General features: G+C 33.6%; 1 protein-coding gene across 1 annotated transcript in view; it reads left to right on the top strand.

Moving 5' to 3' along the window:
• LOC128983426 (vesicular acetylcholine transporter-like) overlaps positions 1-23,293 on the top strand; it is a 121,311-nt gene extending 98,018 nt beyond the window's left edge. The window contains exons 6-12 of the mRNA XM_054402713.1: positions 1,906-2,080; positions 8,347-8,570; positions 10,173-10,396; positions 13,251-13,373; positions 14,782-14,977; positions 15,348-15,545; positions 16,372-23,293. Of these exons, the coding sequence (XP_054258688.1) occupies positions 1,906-2,080; positions 8,347-8,570; positions 10,173-10,396; positions 13,251-13,373; positions 14,782-14,977; positions 15,348-15,545; positions 16,372-16,578 (1,347 nt within the window). The 3' untranslated portion in view covers positions 16,579-23,293. The remainder of the gene's footprint in view (positions 1-1,905; positions 2,081-8,346; positions 8,571-10,172; positions 10,397-13,250; positions 13,374-14,781; positions 14,978-15,347; positions 15,546-16,371) is intronic.
• Positions 23,294-23,641: the final 348 nt, after the last annotated feature.

The following is a 23,641-nucleotide window of genomic DNA, read 5'->3' as shown; positions in this document are numbered from 1 at the left end:
AAGTGAGTGGAGCGAACGAGCTCCAACCTAAAGGTGAGTGAGCGTAGCGAACGAACTTCAACCAGGACGTGATTGAGCCATGGGAACGAGCTCATCACTTGTGAAGTTAAACGGGGCAAAGCCCGCGGGTACAGCTAGTATGTAAATAAACAAGCAAACTACAACAGTTTACTTATTCTCCATAAGAATAACATGGGAATTTTAAATTTACAATTATTTGGAATTTTCTCCGTAACCATTTGGCGCATTATAACGCTTCAATATACTAAATTATTTGTTTTTTTTTAAGCTTTACAAAATAAAAAAAAACCCATTTTCACCCCATTCCCATAGTCCGATCATGCTGGTCGCGAACTCGTTCGAATAAATGTAGGTTCACACGTTTGTACAAAATTTCATCAAAATCGGATCATTTTTGCTCGAGTTATAGCGCTAATGGACACACATAATATATATGAATTTGAACGGATGGTGTTTTTGGCCTCTAGGGACCTCAAAACTAAAAAAAAATCGGTCCCGGGTCCAGGTCTTACCATGAGTACTACGGTAATAGCTTATTCCCTATATGGGAAATTCGCTAAAATAAACAAATAATAGCTACACAAAACAACAATAAATGCACAAATTTAAGTTACAATCATGCTAACACGATCCGTCTTGGGGGTTATGTTTACACAAACTCAAATAGTAAATAAATGTAGGTACTCAATGCGTTTCATTGAATTGAAAAAATAAATAACACAATTAAATTATATACAGTTGATCAAAATGTAAACAATTATGTTCTTCATAAGGATAACATGGGAACTTTCAAAGCCAGTGGGGCAGAGCCCAAGGGACAAAAAAAAAATTTAAGACCAGTTTGCAAATCTACGCAATACGCTCTTTCCAATGTGATGTCAATGGATAAAATCGGTTAAGAAATGGCGGAGAAGTTCAACCGACAAAGTTTCATGTAGCGTATTTATTATATATAGGGTGAGAAAGTAAAAGTAAATCGGTCTCGGGTTTGGGTCGTGTAATGAGACCTTCAGTAACAGCCTATATCCTACTAGGGTGGTCTGCCGTTACACTTTAGACGCATAAATGAGCGAAGCATTATTTAAAGATTGTCAATGGCTAAGAGGCATGCTAAAAACAAATATAGCAAAACTGCTACTTCCATTGATAAACTGTTACATTCCAACTTTAACCTAGGATTGAAATGTAAACAAAACAGTTACAAACAATTAACATATGTTTATCTTATTTAAATGAAACGAGATAAACCCATATGTCATAAACCCAATATAATTTTTCTTTCAACTTACATTAAAATAACAAGCAAAATTGTGTGACCCGTAAAATAAAATCCAGAATGAAATTTGCAAATATTTTTTACCATAAACATTGTGCTCAGTATTCTTTAGCTGTTGGCCAAATTTCATATCAATTGGTCAAGCCATTACATTCTGATGCTCTTACAAAGAAGTTACAAAGTGAGGGAAAGTGAGCTTCGCTCAATAAGGGAAGTTTGCTGAAAATGAATAAATCTCCTAAAACTGCATTTCATAACATATTAACCTTTGTACATGTATTTTAGTTTAGGAGTTTTAAAAAACATTAATTTTTGTATTAATTCATGATAGCTCTAGGTGACTCTTGTTCATTAGCTAGAACAATTTTTACATTAAAAGCCCAATGATCAACAGCAGCTGGGTCTAGTTTTGAGCTTCTTGTATCTACTTCAGTATCCAAAAGTCAATGGAAATAGTTTGTGTCTCTCTACGGCATTGACAACTGTCCAAACCCTGTCTTGCTTCCTAACATTGCCCTCTTTGTTTGATAGGGTCATTAACATATAGTTAAAGTGATATATTTCAATGTTGTGTTAAGTTACAGGACTGATGTACCATATGTTTACAGTTGTATGTTCTGTACCTGCGGAAGGATGGTACAGGAGATCGGTTGTCAGAGGAGCAGCTGGCCTCACAGTTTGCCCACATCTTGACCACAGCGCCTGGGAAGTCCATGCCTGTGGGTATCCTCACATCCCAGCGACGTGACCATTGGGCAGAGAGCCGCGAGATACTCATAAGAGGTATTTTCAAGTCATACTCTTACTATAAATAATAAAGGAGGTTCTCTTTTGGGAATTTGTTTAGTGCCCATTGAGTTCCATTACCTAAAATGATCACAATCCAAATTAGTGCCATGCAATAAGCCAAAAATATGGCTAAACCTCAACATCCAAAGTGAAAGCATTTTATTACAAAACTGATCAATATAGTCCACGTATTGTATGTTCACTATTTTGAGCGTCCAAACGACGTCTGCAAACATCATAAAGCCAAAAATATGCTGCAAGAATAAACATCATGATACAAAGTCATGTTAATATTAATTAGTTTATTGCAAAAACACCTTGCTCTGCAAACTTCAAAAACGTAGTATTTGTGAGTTCCTTGCAATTTTAAACAATTTGAAAGGCTAAATGTATTTTTCTTATCAACAATACCCATCATCTTATTTCTTTTTAATACCTATGCCCAAACTATTTTTGTGGTGTTTCTTAGAATTTAGATATCACAGCGGTTGTTCATGAAATCGTCGTCAGAGTATTTTGTTTATGTAGCATGATTCAATTTGAAAGTAGAACAGTTTAATCTCATAAATATTAGGTGTACAATGCAGTTGCCTGCTTGCAATATTGAGGGAAGCTAGCATATTAATCCAATACTTTATCTGTTCCTAGTAAATAGTATCCAATGTCAATGGTACATTTGGTTCATATAAAAGGAATGTCTATTTGCAGTATTCAAAGTCAATGGTACGTCTGGTTCACGTAAATGAATTGTCTACTTGCAGGAACCAAAGTCTATATTTCATCTCCTGGTTCTCATATATTAAATGTCTACTTGCAGTATCCAATGACAATGATACATTCGGTTTGCATAAATAAAATACCTAGGTATTTGCAGTATCCAACCAGGACATGATTGAGCCATGCGAACGAGCTCATCTTGAAAATGAACGAGCATTTGACATAAAACCACATTAGGACAGGACGTTCTGTCGGGCCAGCTAGTACTTAATATTTTTCAATGAAATGGCGACCATACAAATTAGGTATTTTAAGCAAAGTATGAATGTAGATGAGTGTAGGATGAGTGGTGCGATCTTGTCGTCTTGTAAGTGACTAAGGCCAACATATTTCTTAGACACAGCTGTTAATTAATAGCCCTTACAGCTAATGGCAACTAAGGGACCTACAGTGAACAATTGAACAAATAGAAGGAGAATGAGAGGAAAATCAAGTACAAAAATCTCAGAAGATCCTTGAAAGCTCAGCTTACAAATATCACAAAACTATTGAAAGAGCACAAAGTGTCTACAGTCTACAGATGCATCAGCTACAACATTTGAATGAACTGCACATTAAATTAGAGATAGTACAGGACCACATTGCATTAATGATTGATGAAGATGATAATGAAGATGAACTCGCTTACAGACAAGAAATTGAAAACACCACAATTGCTACCAAGGTAATGTTATAAACCCTAATTAATACATCAGGTATTGATTGTTCAAAAGATCGAATTCAGCATACTGCTACAACAAATATGACAACCTCCAATCTAAACTTTGAACCCTACAATGAAAGGGAAGTTTCCAAAATTTTAGAAACTTTTAGGTACTTTTATGGAACTAAAATGCATAAAGGACCAAAATCAGAAAACATTGACATTCTTACATGCTCTTACACCATTAATCCATCGAAAGCTGTACGACATTTGCTCACCAGATGATCCAAGTAACAAAACATACGAAGAACTAGTACATTTATTACAACAATACTTGGATCCTCAAGCAAAGTACACTAGCGTTACAACACAAATTTGTACTTAGAGAACAACCGAATGGAGAATCAGTTACAGATTTTTCAACAGACTTTAAAAGGTTATCTACAAACTGTGAGTTCAACTGTGGATGTGGAAAATCTGTTTGTGACATATTTTCACGATTACAGTTTGTCAGAGGACTAAATGACCCAGAAATAAGAACAAGACTCTTTCAAGAACGTGAATTGAGAACATTTCTAGAGTTATTCAGGACAGCAACTGGAATAGAGCTATCAAAAACAGAAAGTGCAATGATTACTGAGCAACATTTTGCTAGACACGTGAATCAAGTCAAATACAAAAGTCAGCAAGTACCAGTGCCTACAAATAAAGATATAAGGAATACAAGGTATCCCATGAAACCTACTGCGAAAATTGATAAAACTACCTTGAGTTTCGATTCTTTAAGAGGAAAGTGTTATCGTTGTGGAAATGAATCACATATGGATAAATGTAAATAGAAAAAAGAAACATGTCATTCTTGCAATAAAATTGGTCATATTGCTCGTGTATGCATGAGTAAAGGCAAGTTACAAAAATCAGTTCACTATGCTGAAGAAGAAGCTTTCGAAGAAGAGGGTGGAAACGACTTGCATAACATACATTTACTTTCAAATTCAAAAGACAGAGGTAAATTGAATGCAAAATTATCAGTGGATGGCAAGGACATGTTATTTGAGTTAGATACAGGCGCATCATTGAGCTCCATTTCCCTAAAAGACTTTCAACACCATTTTCCGAACAAAAAGCTTCTATCAACTGCAGTTGAACTACGTACATACACAGGAGAAATAATAAAACCGTGTGGCGTAGCTTTTGTGAAATGCAACTACAAGGGACAAAGATTCATTGGGAAGCTATACGTAATAGATCACCAATTTGATGCTATATTTGGACGTGAGTGGATGAGAGAGGTTAAACTTGATTGGGCAGACATGAGGGCAGTTGAAGAAACAAATGGATATCAGTTGACATCCTTAAATAAAGAATATGAAGATATTTTCAAGACAGAAATTGGGGAGATTCCTGACTTCAAAGCTAAATTTCAGGTGATGGAAAACACTACACCTATTTACATAAAGCCAAGACAAGTACCATACGCAATAAAATGTAAGTTGGAGAGGGAGATTGAACGATTGGAACATGAACATATCATTACTAAGGTCTAAAACTCTGCTTGGGGAACCCCTGTGGTTCCAGTAATAAAACCAAAAAATGGCAATGTGAGACGTGCCGACTACAAGGTTACACTCAATAAAGTAATTGAAGAGGTAAACTATCTCATACCAAGAATAGAAGACAATTTCTCAAACATGAGTGGAGGGAAATATTTTTGTACACTTGACATAAGTAATGCATACTTACATATGGTAATGGACGATGAAAGTGCTAAAATGTAAACCTTAAGCACACACAAAGGACTTTTTAAGGTCAATCGCCTTACGTTTGGAGTGAAGGTCGCTCCATCTATCTGGCAAAGATTCATGGACTCAACATTACAAGGTCTGGTTGGAGTATAGTGTTTCTTTGATGACATATTTGTACAAGGATCTACATTTGAAGAAACTTTACAAAGATTAAAACAAGTACCTACTGAATGTGATACGTAGCAAGAATGTACGATTGAACAGAGAGAAATGCAAATTCTTTCAGAAGAGCATAAAATACTCGGGACATGTAATTGATAACAATGGTTTACGCAAGAGTACTGAAAAAGTTGAAGAAAACTAATGCAAAACGACCTTCGAACATCAATGAACTAAGGTCATTCCTAGGTTAGGTGACTTACTACAGTAAATTTATTTCATGCTTTTCTGATATAGTTTATCCTTTGAACAATTTGCTAAAGAAGAACAAACCATTTAAGGGGACATCAGCTTGTGAACAAAGCTTCAAGAAAGTGAAAGAAGAAATTGCAAATGAACGGAACTTAGCTCATTTTGATCCTTCGCTACCCTTGGTTCTTGCTACAGATGCTTCTCCAGTAGGCCTTGGGGCTGTCCTATCACATCAAATAAAAGATGCCACTGAAAGACCAATAGCTTTTGCCTCCCCAACATTGACAAAGAGTGAACAAAAATACAGCCAAATAGATAAGGAAGCAACTGCAATATACTGGGGGTTGAAAATATTTTTCTCTTACTGTTATGGTCGTTAGTTTGTACTGATTACAGATCATAAGCCTTTAGTATCTATTTTCGATCCACATAGAACTTTACCAACTGACAGTTACAAGGATCTTTAACTATGCACACTTCCTTTCAGGGTTTAACTACACTGTTGAATTTCGCAGAACACAAGACCATTCGAATGCTGATTTTCTTTCACGATTTCCAGTTGAGAGCACACCTGATGATTTCATGGATGATAATGCTGTGTTTCAATTAAGTCAGTTGAATGCCAGTCACTAAAGAAGAGATTGCCAGAGAATCTTACAATGACAGCACAACAAAAGAAATTATTAAATTACTTAAAGAAGGAAAAAGTATCAAAAGAATTGGTTTACATGATCATGAATTTGCTCTCCAGGATGATTGCTTGTTTAAAGGAAACAGAATAGTGATTCCAACCAGTTTGCAGAGTAACTTACAGGAACTTCACGTTGGACATTTAGGCATTGTAAAGATGAAGGGGTTAGCTAGAAGTTATTGTTACTGGAAGGACATAGATAACGACATAGAGAATTTGGCAAAAACATGCAAAGAGTGTTGCCAAAAACAGAATCGACCAAGCTTAGTGATTCTACACCCGTGGGAAAGTGCTGAACAGCCATGGCAGAGAATTCACATCGATTTTGCTGGACCATACGCTGGAAATCAATACTTTTTCATCATTGTTGATTCATTTTCTAAATGGGTTGATGTTATTCCAACAAAGATAACAACCTCGGAATGGTGCATAAAGACACTTCGGAATTTATTTTCAACTTTTGGTATTCCTCCTGTGCTAGTAACTGACAATGGACCACAATTCATATCATTTACATTCAAAATACATACATACATACAAAAGTTTCTTGAAGATAAACAGTAGCATCCACAGGACATGTGCTCCATTTAACCCTTTATCAAATGGGCAAGCAGAATGATATGTTCAGACGATAAAGAAGGGCTTAAGTGCAATGAAAAGTGAGGGAGGAGACATGAGTACAAAACTACCAATGTTCCTAATGCAACTAAGAAAGTCTGTAAACTCAACGGGTAAAGATGCATACTTCCTTATGTTCGGTAGAAACATATGAACTCGTCTTGACTTCATGCTGGAGACAAACAAGCTAGAAACAGCAAATGAGAATGAGAGTTCTAATAAAAGGCATCACATTTATAAAATTGGGGAAAGGGTTCAAGCTTTACGCTACAATCAAAAAGGGGAAAAGTGGAGTTTTGGAAGAGTTTCAGCTAAAGAAGGTAAAGTACGGTAATGTATGTTCTGCGAATGGATGATGGCTGCACCTGGAGAAGACATGTCAACCAGATGCTACCTTGTCGATTAAAGGGGGAGGATTGATGGATATTACTGTCTAAAATCATATGTTTTTAATTAACGTTGCTTAATATATGAAATCACATGTTAAAATACTTTGTTTACAGTTGTTTGTTTATGGTTAGATTTGAAATTAAAATGAACTTTTATGATTGTGTTTGATTCTGAATTTATTTATTTCTTACATATTTAACGGTATTCAAAGTCACAGTACGTCTGGTTTACATTAATAGAATTCCTAATTGCAGTACCTATTCAAAGTCTGTATTATTGAATGGTACGTCTAATTCACATAAATGGAAAGTCTACTTGCAGTATCCAAACTGAATTGTAGGCCTATATTTGGTTCACATACCCTAAATGGAACGGTTATTTGGATTATTTAAAGTCAATGGTGCATCAGCCTTATTCGGGTGACCATAATAATTGGTTATTCACTTTTAGTAAATTATGCTCAATGATATTAATCCGATTGTTCTTCCCTCTTTCTCTGTACGGTATTTGTAATGTGCTATTTAGATGATTCGTTGAGTAACATATGTTGTGACTCTTGTTTACCTTTTTATTGTTATCTCACAAATAATATCATGGCAACCAATTAACCCATAAGGCCTATGTTAAATTTCTAAAAGTTTAAATCCACATAGAGAAAAGCCCTGTGGTCCGATTTGTACCATTTCAGATTTATACCTTCCCATGGTTGGTTACTATGATTGTGCTAAATTTAGTGCAGATCACTTCAGCTGTTCAGGAGGAGTATTTGTAAAACAAAAGCAGAGGTGTAGTATAAAAGCTTCGCTCCGCTCAATAATTCAATAGGTAAAATTAAATTTATAAATCAAAGTTGGAAAAAAGACTTATAATTGGGAGTGTTCACCAATAATAAGGACAGTTTGTTCAAGGATATGATCAAACTATTTCTTCTATATTTAAAAGTACGTAATAATTTATTTTATTTTGAATGATGATTCTTTCACAGACGAAAAGAATCGCCAGAACCTAGAGCTTATAGAAAACAGCCTTCTAGTTATTTGTCTGGACCAAAAGCCACTGAGCAGTAAGTTCAACCGCAAAGCAGGGCCAAAAGGAGCGGACGGACACCGTGGCGAGGGTAGAGACGAAACCAACATGGCACATCAGATGCTGCATGGAGGGGGAAGTGCGTTCAACTCAGGGAACAGATGGTTCGACAAAACAATACAGGTAACTAGAGTGCAAGGACAAAAATCAAAACACACATTTGCAAACCAAAGGAGCAAAATTAAGCTAAGTACAACGTTTAAAAATATCCATGTCACAGAAAACCTACTAAGTGAATGTCCAGTTTCTCTAAAGATTTTTTGAAACATGTTTATTATAAAAGGTATACGGTACTTATACTTATATTCAGACCATTAATTAAAACAGCCCGCCGCAGCAAATTTCTATTTGCATGATTCGATTTTCATTAAAATATTTCCTTTAAAATGTAAAATTGCATTAGATTTAATGATCACTTGGTTTGATGACAGTGAACCTGATAAATTATTTTAGTGAATTGACAATAGCTAAGTATGAAATAAATAAATTTGTTAAATTTGATTAAAATTTAACCATAAGGCCCCGTCCTAGCTGAAAGACAAAAAATCCGTCGGTCGTCCATGCGAGCTAATTCATCACACCAACAATTTTCAAACGCGTGGATAAGCATGAGAGCGTACTAGTTGGGCGACCGAGTGTGGTTTTTATAAAGTTCAGGATACGATCTTAATATTTCATATGAATGATGAAACCCACCAAATTCATACGTCCCTTAAAACTCTCATTTCTAGCAGGTACTCTACAACTCTCAGCTCCTGCGGTCGAATGATTTCTTTTTAAGGTAAGCATAGATTATGGAAGAACTGTCCAGCAGCACGAGCTTACGTCTTTTCTCAACCAACAACATGGTACCTAATAATGGTCAAATGGCCCTGTGACGACGGCACATCCCAGTGTGGAAACTCAATTCCGTCGTCATACTAGAATCGCTCGCAGGAAAGACCAACCAATTTTTCGTCGCTCACCTAGGACGCTGCCTAAACTAATGCTGCAAACTTCTACAATTTATTTAATCCCCATAACAATAACATAAGAAATTTAAAACTATTGTTTTTTTTTTTATCCATAACTATTACCTAAGCGTACAACAATGATTCAATGTACTAAATTATTAGTTTTTTAAGGTCTTAAGACATTGCAAAAGTTTTAAGATGTTTTTAATGTTTTAAGAAGCAAAAATTGGAAAACCAATATTTATTCCATAAAACCCCATTCTCATGGGTCGATAATGCTAATTCGCAAACTCGTTCAAATAAAGTTTGTACCATCAAATTCAGGTTTTTTACTCGAGTTATCTTCCTAACGGACACATACCTAACGGACACATACATAGTAAGTGAATTTGAACAGATGGTGTTTTTGGCCAATCTGGGGATATCAAAATGAAAAGGAAAATCAGTCCCAGGTATCACCCCGAGACGTTAGGTAATAGCTTATTCCCTACAAGGGAAATTCACAAAAAAAATAAAAAATAAATAAATAATTATGGTACTTACGCTTCTAGTTGAAAGGAACGTACAAAAGGACATTTTAAAATCTCACTTCAAATTTATAATATTGTCATCGAGAAAAGTTATGAACAAGCAATTTATATCAATTAATTTATTACATGGATTTGATGTTAGATGAAGTATTATGTTTGGCACTTTAAGAGTATCTCAGTAAATAGACATATGATAAAAGCGTAGTAGTGATCAGATTGTAAAATGTTCATGTCGTCACCAGTTGGTGCTGTGTCCGGATGGTGTGTGTGGTTTGTGCTACGAGCACTCACCATCAGAGGGTATCGCCGTCATACAGCTGATGGAGGATTGGCTAGATGCCTGCAAAGATCTGGGACCAGGCAAGACATCCATCCCTCCATCATGTACTGCACTACGGCCTCTGCGATGGAACCTGGACACTACTCTAGAGAAACACATCAGGGACGCTTCCCACTCCATTGACAAGTGAGTGAATAAATCATATGTCTTCTGAACTACAAATGTACTGTACAGTAACTTTGAAGTCATTATGTACCTTGTTAATCTACTTATAAAACTTTTATTTATTTTAGAAAAAATATTTTATAAAATAACAGTACTGAATATAAATAATGCAAACTTAAACATTATTTTAATTTAGATTTAAAAAGATGCATTCTACCATATGCTTATTTGCCAGTAGGTAGAAACAAGATATTTATAACAGTGTCAATACCATTTTGTAACATTTACTTTACTAACAGATATTTCAGGAATACTTATTACCGTCACAGACAATCTATATAATTAAATAAGCTACATGAAACTTTGTCGGTTGAACTCCTCCGCCATTTCTTAACCGATTTTATCCATTGACATCTCATTGGAAAGAGCATGTCGCGTAGATTTGCAAACTGGTCTTACATTTTTTTAAAGTCCCTTGGGCTCTGCCCCAGTGGCTTTGAAAGTTCCCATGTTATCCTTATGGAGAACTTAATTGTTTACATTTTGATCAGCTGTATAATTTAATTGCTGTTATTTATTTTTCAATTCAATGAAACACATTGAGTACATTTATTTACCATTTGAGTTAGTGTAAACATAACCTCTAAGACGGATCGTGTTAGTATGGTTGTATCTTAAATGTGTGTATTTATCGTTGTTTTGTGTCGCTATGACGGATCGTATTAGCATGATTGTAACTTAAATTTGTGCATTTATCGTTGTTTTGTGTAGCGATAATTTGTTTATTTATTGTTTCTTTCTTTTAAATGTCTCCGACGCGACGACAACGAAACATAGACAGGAGGCGTAATCATGATAACGACCGCAGCTACAGAACAGTGGCGCGTAATAGGCTTAACTCATCACAGTCAGCACCTGACCCTGGACAATCTCAACTATTAGGTTACAAATGCACCCTAACACTACCCAAAAACGATTTTTCGTTCTCAATCAGCCCTCTATCAATTGACACGTGTTGCCTGTACAGCGAGACATTTTGAGAAGGAGAAAACCGGCCGGAATGCTTTAGGTTTATCAATAACGAAGATAAACATGGTCTGAGTTACACACCAGTAATCTTTGAGTTGACTCTTTTAAACTCATTGTAAATTTGACTGTTATTCGTTTTGAAATAACTTCTGTAATACTTTGCAATTGCTTGAATTCGAGCAACATGTACACTAGTAGACCATTAATTGGTCTATAGTCTGTGGTACCGTGTTATTTTAATCTGACATGATCGAATCCTAAGCTTCAGGGCTGATGGAAATGTCCCCTCGACAAATGAAAGGTTTACTAGGTGGCATAATGGTCTAGCTCTAGCTACATATTTGCCGACCGTCTTCAGCATTTTATGAGATATTTCATAAACTCCAGCCAACGTTTTACTTTTAATTGATTTGATAATACTTTTTATTTCACTTTCTGTGAATGGGGCAAGAAAACAGGACTGAGCTTTGTGTGTGTCGTTTGTTATTAAATCATTTTTTACTTCGCTTGGCAAATTATCACCTATACTGGTGAAATGCTTGTTGCTCACATACTGTTTATGGCTCGCTCTCCTTGTCTATTTACAAAATGGATAGTTTACCACTCTTTTCCTTGTTTTTGTCGATTGTCATTAATTGTCGTCCAGATGGTTTTACTTTTGTTTTCAGAATTTTTGATATTTTCCAATATTAATTTGCGCTTTTACATTTGAATTTTTTTGTCCCGGTATTTGTATTTTAATCTGAGGTAATGGTAATATTGTTTTAGGAAATGGTCAGTACTTAGATGTTTGGATTTCTCGTATACTGCAAAGCATTTGCTTTTAGTTTAAAGAGTTCTTCTGGAAATACAATCTTTTCCTTGTCTTTACTTTTGATTTCATTGCACTTCCTTGGGAATGTCACATTAAAGTAATATTGAAGCTGGGAGCTGAACTCTTTGTACCGGTACAACGCATCTAATCCCTGTGCACTAAAAACTTCATTCAATTTTTTCTCTGAACTAAGATCTTAAATGTGTTTATATTTGATATGCTAAAGGTAATTTCAACTGTGTCTCAGTATTTTGGAACTTACTGTTTTCATTTTAGAAATTGCTATTACAGTGTAGTGATCGAACAATGTGTACTTCACTACTTCACTTTTGGTTTGGTGATCATCAGTGAAAATGTTGGCAATTAGAGTTTTAGAACCTAATGCTTCTGTTGTGTAGGATGACATTACATTATACAAGCCATATAATGACATTTCTATGGTGAGTCTGTGACTTGTGAAGCTGTTGATGGAAAGGTATATGTTAAAATCTCCTAATACTACAGTTTTCATGTGGATTTTCTCAAACTTGTTTAAGCAACCACCTAAGGCTGTAAAAAGACTTCATTGCAGCTTGAGGGTGGTCTATAACCGGCCACTACTAGTATTTTCTTCTCTGCCAATAAACCCTTTCCTTTGAAATTCAAATAAAGATCATGCCTTGTAAATCGAGAACGGGAGATTTTATCCAAAGGTAGAAATTCAACATGATCAAACATAAGAGAAATGTCAAGGAGGTTGCTGTTAACTTCAGTCACAGTATGATTTAGGGTGGGTTTATCATATGTCTTGTTGTGAGACCGACCAAGACCACCCTCCTATCAGAGAGTCTAGGAAGTGTAGCCTCAATTTGTTCAAAGTCAGCCATATAGCGTCCGTTCACATCTACGTCGTTAGTACCACCCATTACAATAATACCTTCACACTTACAGCTAAATTAACTATTAACTATTCAAGCAATACAAGCTTAAAGTGACGCTATACTGTATAAAATCTATTTTCTTTAAAACTACAACCATTTTATTTTGTTCCAGTTTGGTTGAAGATTTGGATTTTTACGTCTATCGGTTCAACGGATATGGTAAAGACTTTATCAAGTCCTGCAACGTTAGTCCTGATGCTTACATCCAACTTGCATTACAGCTGGCTTATTACAAGTGAGTACTGTTTTATCCTTGCAAATCGTACGAGGATTGTCAGTGAATTGAGGTCTTCATCGAGCTCCAAAATAAAACTACAAATAAACTCAAAACAACTTTCAGTGGAAGTAATATACTGAAGAGTTTAGCGTATTATTCGCGAGGGAGCAGAAATACCGACATTTTTAGCAGCAGTTAAACCAAACTGCTCTCAAAACAAGGTCGGTTAAACCAAACTGTAACATTTTACGAGCAAGGGCGGATAGTCCAATTATCAGTTAATGCAAGTTAGCTTAAGTCTACTGTACTTCTAATTAATTAAGGGAAATGAATAGTTACATAGTAGCAATTAACTTCAAAACAGTGGCGTAACTAGAACCTTTGACTTAGACATTCCATCCCTATATTAAAGTTGTCGCCACGTTTTTGATCAAATTTGTCTTAGTTGATTTGAGCCCCCTACAGATTGCACTGATATAAATTACTGGTTTCTACCGACTACACTATGTCTTTTACCAATTCAAACTGATGGAATGACTTATTATGAGCTAGGTATAGCAACTGTTATGACCCATTAACTATGTCAGTAACAAAAAATAAGTTACAAAATAGAGTTTTAGACACTAGAGCAATCTGTGACTGGCTCACACAAAAATTCGCGACAGCTGATCCATATAGATGGGATGTCTTCTTCTGTATCCAATAGTCAATGCTAGAACATGGCTTTGTGGGGAGGGGGGGTGGAGGAGCCCCAACAAAGGGGGGCCTGGGGGGTATCCCAAAATTTTGAAAAATTAGAACTCACAAACTCGTGTTTTTAGGCATTCCAGAGGTGTAATCATGTTCAAAATAACTCCAAAAATCAACCCAATTGAGGCTTTCTCTAGCCGGTCAGAATTAGGAAATAGCAAGTACGGTAACTAAATCATAATCACAAAACAATAAACAAAGAAATTATCATTAAGTTGTTGTTGTACTGTAGCCTTCTGAGCTGCGCGTGAAGAGCCATATCTACTGAGTTTTTATTATAAATTGATTTTAACAGGCTGAAAACTTAAACTTACAGCGCATGAGCGGCAGTGTTGCCAACCTAATATGATTTCCACGTAATCACCACTGGAAATCCCCGATTTTATTTGCAAAGATTATGAAATTACCCGCGACAATTCCTGATCGATCCTCTGTGAACAATGTGCATTATTAAACCATTAAGGAGGAGGTTATTCAGCCTAACTAAAGCAGCTTTTTTTTACCTTTGGGGGAGTCTATCTCCCTCATCCCCCCCATAGTTACGCCACTGCCTCAAATTATAGGCTATGCTATACTGCGGATATTGGTTAATGGAACCAAATACAGTAGCATGCAATTTGGTTTCTAAAATGAGCAAAAAAATAATAATAACCTGGTTACATATTTTTGTGTGCAGATTATACAAGAGACTGACAGCAACATACGAGAGTGCGTCAACACGTCGTTTCATGTTGGGACGTGTGGACTGCATCCGCTCAGCCACCAGCGCAGCTCTACAATGGGCAGCAGCTATGAGCCAATCAGAAGAGACCTCCTCTAGCAGCTCAGATCCTCTCCATCCAAATAGAAGAGTCACCTTCAGCATATACTCGGTGAGACGGATTTGTATTAGAGGACGCTATGCCGGACTTTTATTAGAGGAGGCGATCCTGGACTTAGAGGAGGCGATTCCGAACTTATAGGAGGCGATGCCATATCGCATTATGTGGGTGGCCTTCAACTATGCTATTTTTTAAATACAAATAGGCTACAGCTGGTCCGTATATATAGATGAGATGTCTTCTTCAGTATCCATATGGTACTGAACTCAACTTGAATTTATCTGCTAAAAAAAGAACAAGTGTATCTCTCCACAGAAGAGTCGCTTTTTTAAACTATTACTGACATTTTTATTGAATAAAATACAACATAAAACCAATGAATCTGTCACAAAAAAACCACTAATAATATTCAATATTTCAGGATTCGGAGAAGTTAAAATTCTTTGATGAGGCAGTGAAGAGCCAAACAGACATTATGGTGGCCAATATTCTGGGTCAGGGTATAGACATACATCTGTTGGGTCTCCGAGAGCAAGGCAAAGAGATGGGCCTGCAGCTAGAGTTGTTCTCCGATGAAGCATACAAGATAGCCAACCACTTTGCTCTCTCCACCAGCCAGGTACATCAACTATCTACAGTCTATAACCAAATCTACACTGTTTCTATTGAGATGGAGGCTATGCTATATGACAAGAAAAACATTACCAACAACATCAGTGACACCGTTTATGTCAGAAGGTTGAACTACATGGTGAATGGTGATTACTTCACCTAGTACTGAAATCTTAGAAAAGTATTTTTTATTTTACCTTAAAACATGTCATTTGTTGCATTGTTTCCCGAGCATATTAGACAATCAGAGACCCAAAATGTCCAAAATATGTCAGTAACAAACCTTTGGAAAAGCATCAAAATCTAAATCTAATCTAAATTAGATCTAGATTAGATTATCTAATCTTTCATTTGCAGACAAGTATGAAATGATTCAATATAACATGTTAATTAAACTACTGTATTTAAGAGCAAATAAAAAGAGTGGCTCCCAAATGTACAGTTTTCTAACAATGTGTACATAAATCTCTTCAAGATAAAATTACATATAGATCAAACAGCCACTTTACTTTGTTTCCCTTTATTTTTTTATTTTTCCTTTACATTTTTTTAGTTGAAGGAATTGAATGGGCTAGCCTATAATTTAGTAGCTGTTACTAAATTTATGTGTCAGGAAGCTAATGGAAATCATTGTTGAATATCCAAACTTTTTCCTGAGATATTTCAAAATGAGATCTGCAATTTTCTTTTAGTTAAATATTTTTTTTTTAATTTTGGCAAATGTAAGCTTTTATCCTTGTTTGTATAATGGCCTCTGCCCCGAAGCTACTCTTGTTTATGTTTACTATATGTTCTACATGCTTATTGCTTCACACTGTTTTTTTACCCTGCAGGTAGCCACTAAGTCAGACAGTTTCATGGGCTATGGACCAGTGGTGCCTGACGGTTATGGCGCCTCTTACAATCCAAAAGCCTCACAAATCATTTTCTGCATTTCTGCCTTTTACTCCTCTGAGACTACAAAAGCCTCTAGATTTGCCCAGAGCGTCGAAGACAGCCTTAACGCCATGCAAACTCTTCTCATGCAGCGCCAGAAATAAATCCTATCATTTATTTATTTTACTGTAACGTATTAATTTTTTCTGGGTAGTGGTAGTACATGTATGGATGTCCAAATTAGTATTTTCAAACTTACAATAATGAAAAAGTTATGTTCCATATTGGCAATAGACCACAAAATTATTAGCTGTATATGTAATGACACAGAACCAATATACAGAGTGTCCCATAAGTAAGTACAAAGAATTAAGGAATAGGTTTATTGGGTCAAAATAAAACGAAAATCAAGAATAACATTTTTTTCTGAAAATGTCTCATTAGTGAGATATCCGCCATTTTTTATTTTTTTATTTATATCTCAAGAACTATTAATTAAGATACATTTACGAAATCACAATGTTATTAAGTCATAATGTGTTAAAAAAATAATCATAAAAAAGATTTTTTTTGTTTCAAAATGGGGGCCTTATTAGTTTTATATAACTAAAATTGCTAAAGAAAGGCTGTTTTTATAAAAAAATTAAAATGACACTTTTATTTAGTATTCAAAATGTTCTATCAAACTACACCAAGTGTAAAAAGATCAAATAATAAATAGCTGAGAAATAATGATTATTAGTTGTACATTCGTGGTAACAAAAGGCCTTGGATTCAGGATTCACCTAATTTAGTAATTTTGCACACAAAATTTGTGTCATTAGAAACATCGACACCATAAGTGTACACTACCATTAGGAATTAAAAAGTATAGGGTTTTAATATTATTTTTAAAATATTTAATTCTATACTGTATTTCACAGTAATCCAAAGGAATGTTTATTTAAAATCAGTTATGGTTGCTTGATTTTTTTCTTTAATTGGATTACACTTCTTTACATTTGTGATCCTTACATTTTACCTGTAATGTATACAGTATAGTCATAAAATGTTCTGTGTTCTAGTGAAGCATTTTAGTACAGTAGGTACCATAGTGTTCTAATGAAGCATATCAAATTGCCTAAATAGAGTAATGTATTGTAATTGTAATGTAAACATATCAACTCGGTGCTCAGCTTGTGTGTAGACCAAGGATACAAACATATCATTCCATACATATCATAGATTTAAGCTTACAAAACATATCACAGCTGTAAATAGAATATTTACGGAGAATATAACCATATGATTATAGACTATAGAATTTATGAAGAATATTGTTTAGGAATACCTAGTCGTGTAAATTTTGTTAAGCAAAACATTTAGAAGTTAAGTTTTTAAGCTTAACGTAAGCAAAAAACTCGCTTATAAATAATTAATTTTTAAATCGTTACCTTCTGAGTGTGAATATGGTAAATAAAACTTGAATATAGAGTTGCTTGAATATTTTTCAAATATATGAATGTTTTCAATTGTAACATTGTTATCTTTATATTATTTTTGTAACATTTAATAACTAACTAGATTTATTTTATGTTATTTATCTAAATATTTTAATGTTTGTTGATACTGTTTCTAAAAGTGTTTATTGATCAAACTGTGATTGAAACTTCTTCAAAAATATAAAATATATTTATTTTCTAATCTTATTGTTATTTTCAACAATAGCTTGATATTGTATATCAGAGAGCAAGTTGTAGGAACATTCCTTAAACTACCAATGTCAAAATATGTGTATTTTTCATAGTTTGTAGTAATTTATTTCAGCTTTGAAGCATAAATTGGGAGCTTAATACTATGTAACATAAGTTACCAAGTTTTGAAATGTTTATAACTGATTTCTTGTTATATCAAAATATGTATATTAGCGTTATATTTGTAAAATTCAATTTTATTGTCCATTTTAGGGTTTATTCTTGTTAAATTTCTTAACTTTATGCAATCTTAATTCTTGAAAGTTAAAAAAATGTAAATCTACGTTATCATTTTTGAAACTTATAATATACAGTAATTATTTTACTGTTGTTATTACATGTGTAACAGGAGAATTTCCCTATAGTTGCCTTTAGTCTGGGATTAAGATTGGTTTGGTCAAAACAATATTGTTAGAGGATCTTGATGCCTACCTCTGTAATAAGATTGATGACTTAAGATAAGTAAATCAGGTTCATGGGTTTGGACCGCTTTCCCATAAAAGCGTTTGACTTACTTCATTACAAAAATGCCACTGGCTTAATAACAAACAAAAGAAAAATCTAATTATTCCCGTCATAAATCAATTCTGGAGGCAATGATAAATCAATGACAGTTCTACATGTTTACATTGAAGTTATCAAACCAAAAATGTCTTTGTGAGTTTCTCATTGTTGCCATGAAGACCATGATCAGAATCAAACACTTTTAAAAGCCTCACTTCAATTTTGAATGCCCACGGGGCGGTCAGAAATATCAAAATGGGAATAGTTAAAAATAAATACTGGCTGCAATAGCTGTATTTCTGAAATTTAAACTCAGTCTGTTTACCAAGTACAGGCATATAAACACGTATGACCTCTTCTTTATAATAAACTAGCAGAGTACGGTATCCTCCGTCCTTTGTGCGGGTTTGGCGTATAAGTATAAAATGCTTATTGCAGCTATACTCGTGCTCTGGGTTTTCATTTTCAATGGTGGAGGACAAGGTTTGAGAAAATTTGGTTTTTTAAATTTACGGTTTGCTATAGTATTAACATATTTACTATAGACCATAGATCTACCATAAATTATCAAACATTTGCACAATATCACAAATTATTTATTAAATTAAAAACATAATCATAACCGTAAACAATCCTACTTTGACAGTTCTCGTTGTGTATCATAGCTTTTTTACTTGCTTAGTTTAAATTAGCTGTTGTCATAGATGCAAAAAAATTAATAGTTCTACACCCTGTTGGTAAACCTTGTAACTTTTGAATGCTATTAAATCATAGAACCAACTTGTTTACCGTACTTAAAGCAGCTAGCAAAATTCTTTAATTCCGTTTAAATATGAATTACTCATAAGAATACAAAATTTTGAACCCCCATGAGGCATAGCCCTAAAGGATTTTCAAAATTTTTATATGCCTATGTGTTTCTCAAGTATCAAGTCTTCTCAACCTATCAACCTCTCTGCAAAATGTCAGCACAATCGGTCCAGTAGTTTTCAGGTGATGCAACTTCAGAGTTATACACAAACATCCATACAGTGATAATATTACATAGGATTATAAGTATGATATTATTATTATTATTAATTGATAAATTATATGATAATTATAATTATTTCCAGCATTCTTAGTGAAAGAGTAATTTCTGTTAAGCGTCAAAGAAAGTTTTTATGTAATTGTTGAAAGTTGAGCCTTGTTAAAAGTTTTTATGCTAAAATGGTCTAAATTGTCTTGCTCCATATAAGTCCAGAAATAAGTTTTAAGTCATTTGCTTTTTACCAAAACATGTCTTAGGTCTTAAACGTTTTCACCCTCTGAAGATTGTCTGTTAAATTTACCATTATTGACATTTTATTCAATGTTTACGTAACATCTTTAAATGTTTATCTAATTATTTGTTAGAGAAGCGACCAAAAATTAATACTACGTAATGCTTGCATTTATTAGCTATAACAACTTGTAAATGTTGTATATTAGTGCATATTACATTATTAATTGTATAGTAACAGTAAATATTACAAAACAAAGAGGTAGCAATACTTGTATTCTACAATGATGAACAAGAGGTAATATTCCCTTCCTGGTGTTTTTATAAATTTGTATTTAAACAAATGAATCTCTTTTGAGTTTTAAATTCTATGTTAGATAACACTTTCCTTGAAAATATGACATTACAGTCTTGTATATTTTCATTGTAAATATTATTTAGCTAGTAATGTACACTCAATGAGAAATAAGGACCAATCCATCTTTGCTTAGAAATATAATTTAAAATTTTATAAAAACCACCTACCATGTGGTACATTTGATTTTGCAATGTACTTTTGGTATTATCGTTTTTGTGCTTTTGTAGTTACACTAGTATCCAACTTTAGAGATTTCTGTAAATTAACCAGTTACAAAAAGATATTATAAATATTGCTTGCTGAAATGTCAATCTTTCACTCAGTATAGAGTTTGTGAGTGCTCTAATGGAAGGAAATGTCAACCTAATAATTTTGTATGAATCTCAACTCACCTACCTAAATTTACCTCCTAAATTTTGCTACCTTTAAATTTGTATCACAAAGCAAGGTACAAAAAATGTCGGTAGCAAACTTTCCAGACTCTCTAACCCTAGTGGAAGACATCAATAGAAATCAATAGAAAAAATCTATTGATATCACTAGATGCTTAGTGATATCAATAGATGTTCATGGATATCATTACAAGTAAATACAAACAAATAGACATCACTGAAAACTTAGTCAATACATATCACTAGACATCTATAAACATAGAATATATCAATATAGATCATTAGAGCAAACAAATCGTTCATTGATATCAATAGAGAATATTTTTTTAATATGTTAGATGTAAATATAAATCAATAGACATCAATACGGGTAAATAAAATTCAAAATACAATCTCTAAAATGAATCACATATGAGCATTAACAAAATATCAATGTAAAGTGTAAATAAACAGTAATAAAAATGTTATTTTTTGAAAAAAAGGAAAAACTCTAGTTTTAGGTCATTATAGACGTTAGCTGAGGTACCTAATACTCAATATAATTTAAAAATATATCATTTTAAAATTGTTGTAAAACAGTTACAACTTGTATTAAATCTTATTTTTTAAACTGCCAAAAACTGATTGCTAAACAATTTTAAAATTGTTGTAAATCAGTTTACAACTTGTATTAAAACTAATTTTTTTAAACTTAAAAAAACTGATTGTAAAACAATTTTAAAATTGTTTCAATCTTATATCAACATTGTTGTAATATGAAGTTTAAATCAAAATGTTTTAAAATTGTTATATAACAATTGTAATACAGCTTTTGACAACTTTTAACAATTTCTTTTAATGGGTTATTGTTAGGGATAAAAATCACTCACAAATTCATCATTGAATTCCTTATTTCTAGAAATCAATAAAAATAAATTGTATTGACACTATTCACATCACCCAAGTAGCAAGAAAACAGTTTGAACTGGTAATAAAACAGTTTTGAAACATGTAAAGCATAATTACATGCATGCTTGAAATGACACTAATGCCATTGAAAAATCTTTCAAGTTCTATTATGAGGCCTAACACAGCTTCTCGCATTCAAAGTGGCTATCATTACTAAATCAGATATGAAGTGTTCGTGGCGTAACGGCTTAGACAGCCGGCTACCATGCTGGAGTCCCAGGTTCAAATCTCGGGAACTTTTTGACAAGAATTTTTTTACTTTTTCATTGTTATTTTATTTTTAGTGCATATTAAATGTGATTCAATGTGTTGAAACAAATTAAAAATTGTTTTTTAACAAGCTACAAATTATTTTCAATTAAGCTAATGACTCGAATTCTATATTTACTTGTATTGATGTGTATTGATGTGTATTGGCCCAAATACACATACGTATCAATATACAATTTTTGTATTGATATATATTGATCTCTTCCACTAGGGAAGTGGTATTCTAAAACCTTGTAGGTGGAATTTTTTTTTTATACTCTGAATTTCTAGTCTTACTGAGAAGTCCTATAGGCTATACAAGTATTACTACTTCTAGCACCGCTGTGTAGTGTAGGTAGGCTAGTAGAGCTGGCATGCGTGTATTAGCAATATGTATTGTAGTATATGTAATATACTCGTATTTGGTCCTGTTCAGTTTAAATTTGAAGAAAACTTGTTAAATGTTTTAGTGGATCGTATTGAATGTTGTGAAAATACAGCAAACTGGTCAATAGCCATTAAACTTACATATAATTAATACAATTATATCCCAGCCATAGTAAAAGACATAATTAGTAATTTAACAATTGAATTAACCTTTGTTTGACTAACTCACAGTAGACAAATGTCTGAGCTTGCTGGTGTAGATATTGTGGCTATGTATATAATGTCTGTATCACTTGTTGAATGTTAGATCTCAGTCGACTAGGATCGCTGGGGGCCCGCACAGTCTCTCTAGTCCAGCCACTTTGGCACCTCTAGATTCTTGCACTCTATTTTTACACTGCTGAGCCTATCAAGTCAGAGAACAAATCTTGCGAGTTTAAAATATTTTCACCGTTTCCAATTTGTTATTAAACTAGTAAAATGAAATAATTATTTTGACTGTGAAAACTACATTCTGGTTTGTCCTTGTTTCGCACCTATGTATTTATTTTAAGAAATTTTATCAAACAAACCCACTTGAAAATATTAAAATCCTATTTTCAGGTAAACATTTGTAAAACAAAACTTTATATTTTGCTATTAGGGCAAATGCTGTGGAACGTATAGTTATTTGTTTTTTGAGGTAAAACTGTGTGTTGGTATTTTTATTCTGCTTCTTTAGACCAACTGCTTTAAGACTTGGAACTGTTAAGCTCCATGAAACGATTGTTTTCATATAAGTGTTGATTAAGTTCACATACTTTTAGAAATTTTATTGTTGGATTTACCACTAATTGAGTTTCTAAAATAAATAGTTTTTAAAATGTACAACATTTTATTGATTTTTTGATAATTTGTTAACTTACTATTTCCACCCAAACAGAAACTTAGCAGTGCAAAAGTATTTAGAGTTCGCTTGAATCTCTCTTTACTTGTAACTATGTAAATGTTAACCTTAAGTGGTCAATTTGTGAGCTGTAATTTGACAAATATAACTTATGTTTTCTGTTTCATGTTTTTATTTAGCCGTTATTCTTCTAGAATTCAGTGTCCAGATTTTACTATGAGTCTTAATCTACTATTAAGTCAGCTAATCCTAATATAAAGATACATTTATGCAACATTGGTTCAAATATTCTTGTTCTTGCTTTCACTTTAAACTGTTTATCATTCTAAAAAATTAAAAATTCTAATTTAAATCGCAATCAATTTGTGGTTCTGTATGAATGGGTTGTTGACTGAAGGAGTCCCAATCTGAGCTGTCAGTCTGTGTCACTTCTGAGTTACTTTCATTGTCAGATGCGAGAGTTAGTACAGATTCTTTTAAAAACAGTTTGACTTTTTTCTTAGTTGAAA

This window comes from Macrosteles quadrilineatus, unplaced genomic scaffold (assembly GCF_028750875.1).
Source record: "Macrosteles quadrilineatus isolate MER2022 unplaced genomic scaffold, UCM_ALF_1.0 Scaffold_1__1_contigs__length_201487025, whole genome shotgun sequence".
Lineage (NCBI taxonomy): Eukaryota > Metazoa > Arthropoda > Insecta > Hemiptera > Cicadellidae > Macrosteles > Macrosteles quadrilineatus.
Note: the sequence above shows the minus strand (reverse complement) of the source record. Positions and strands in the feature narration are given on the sequence as shown.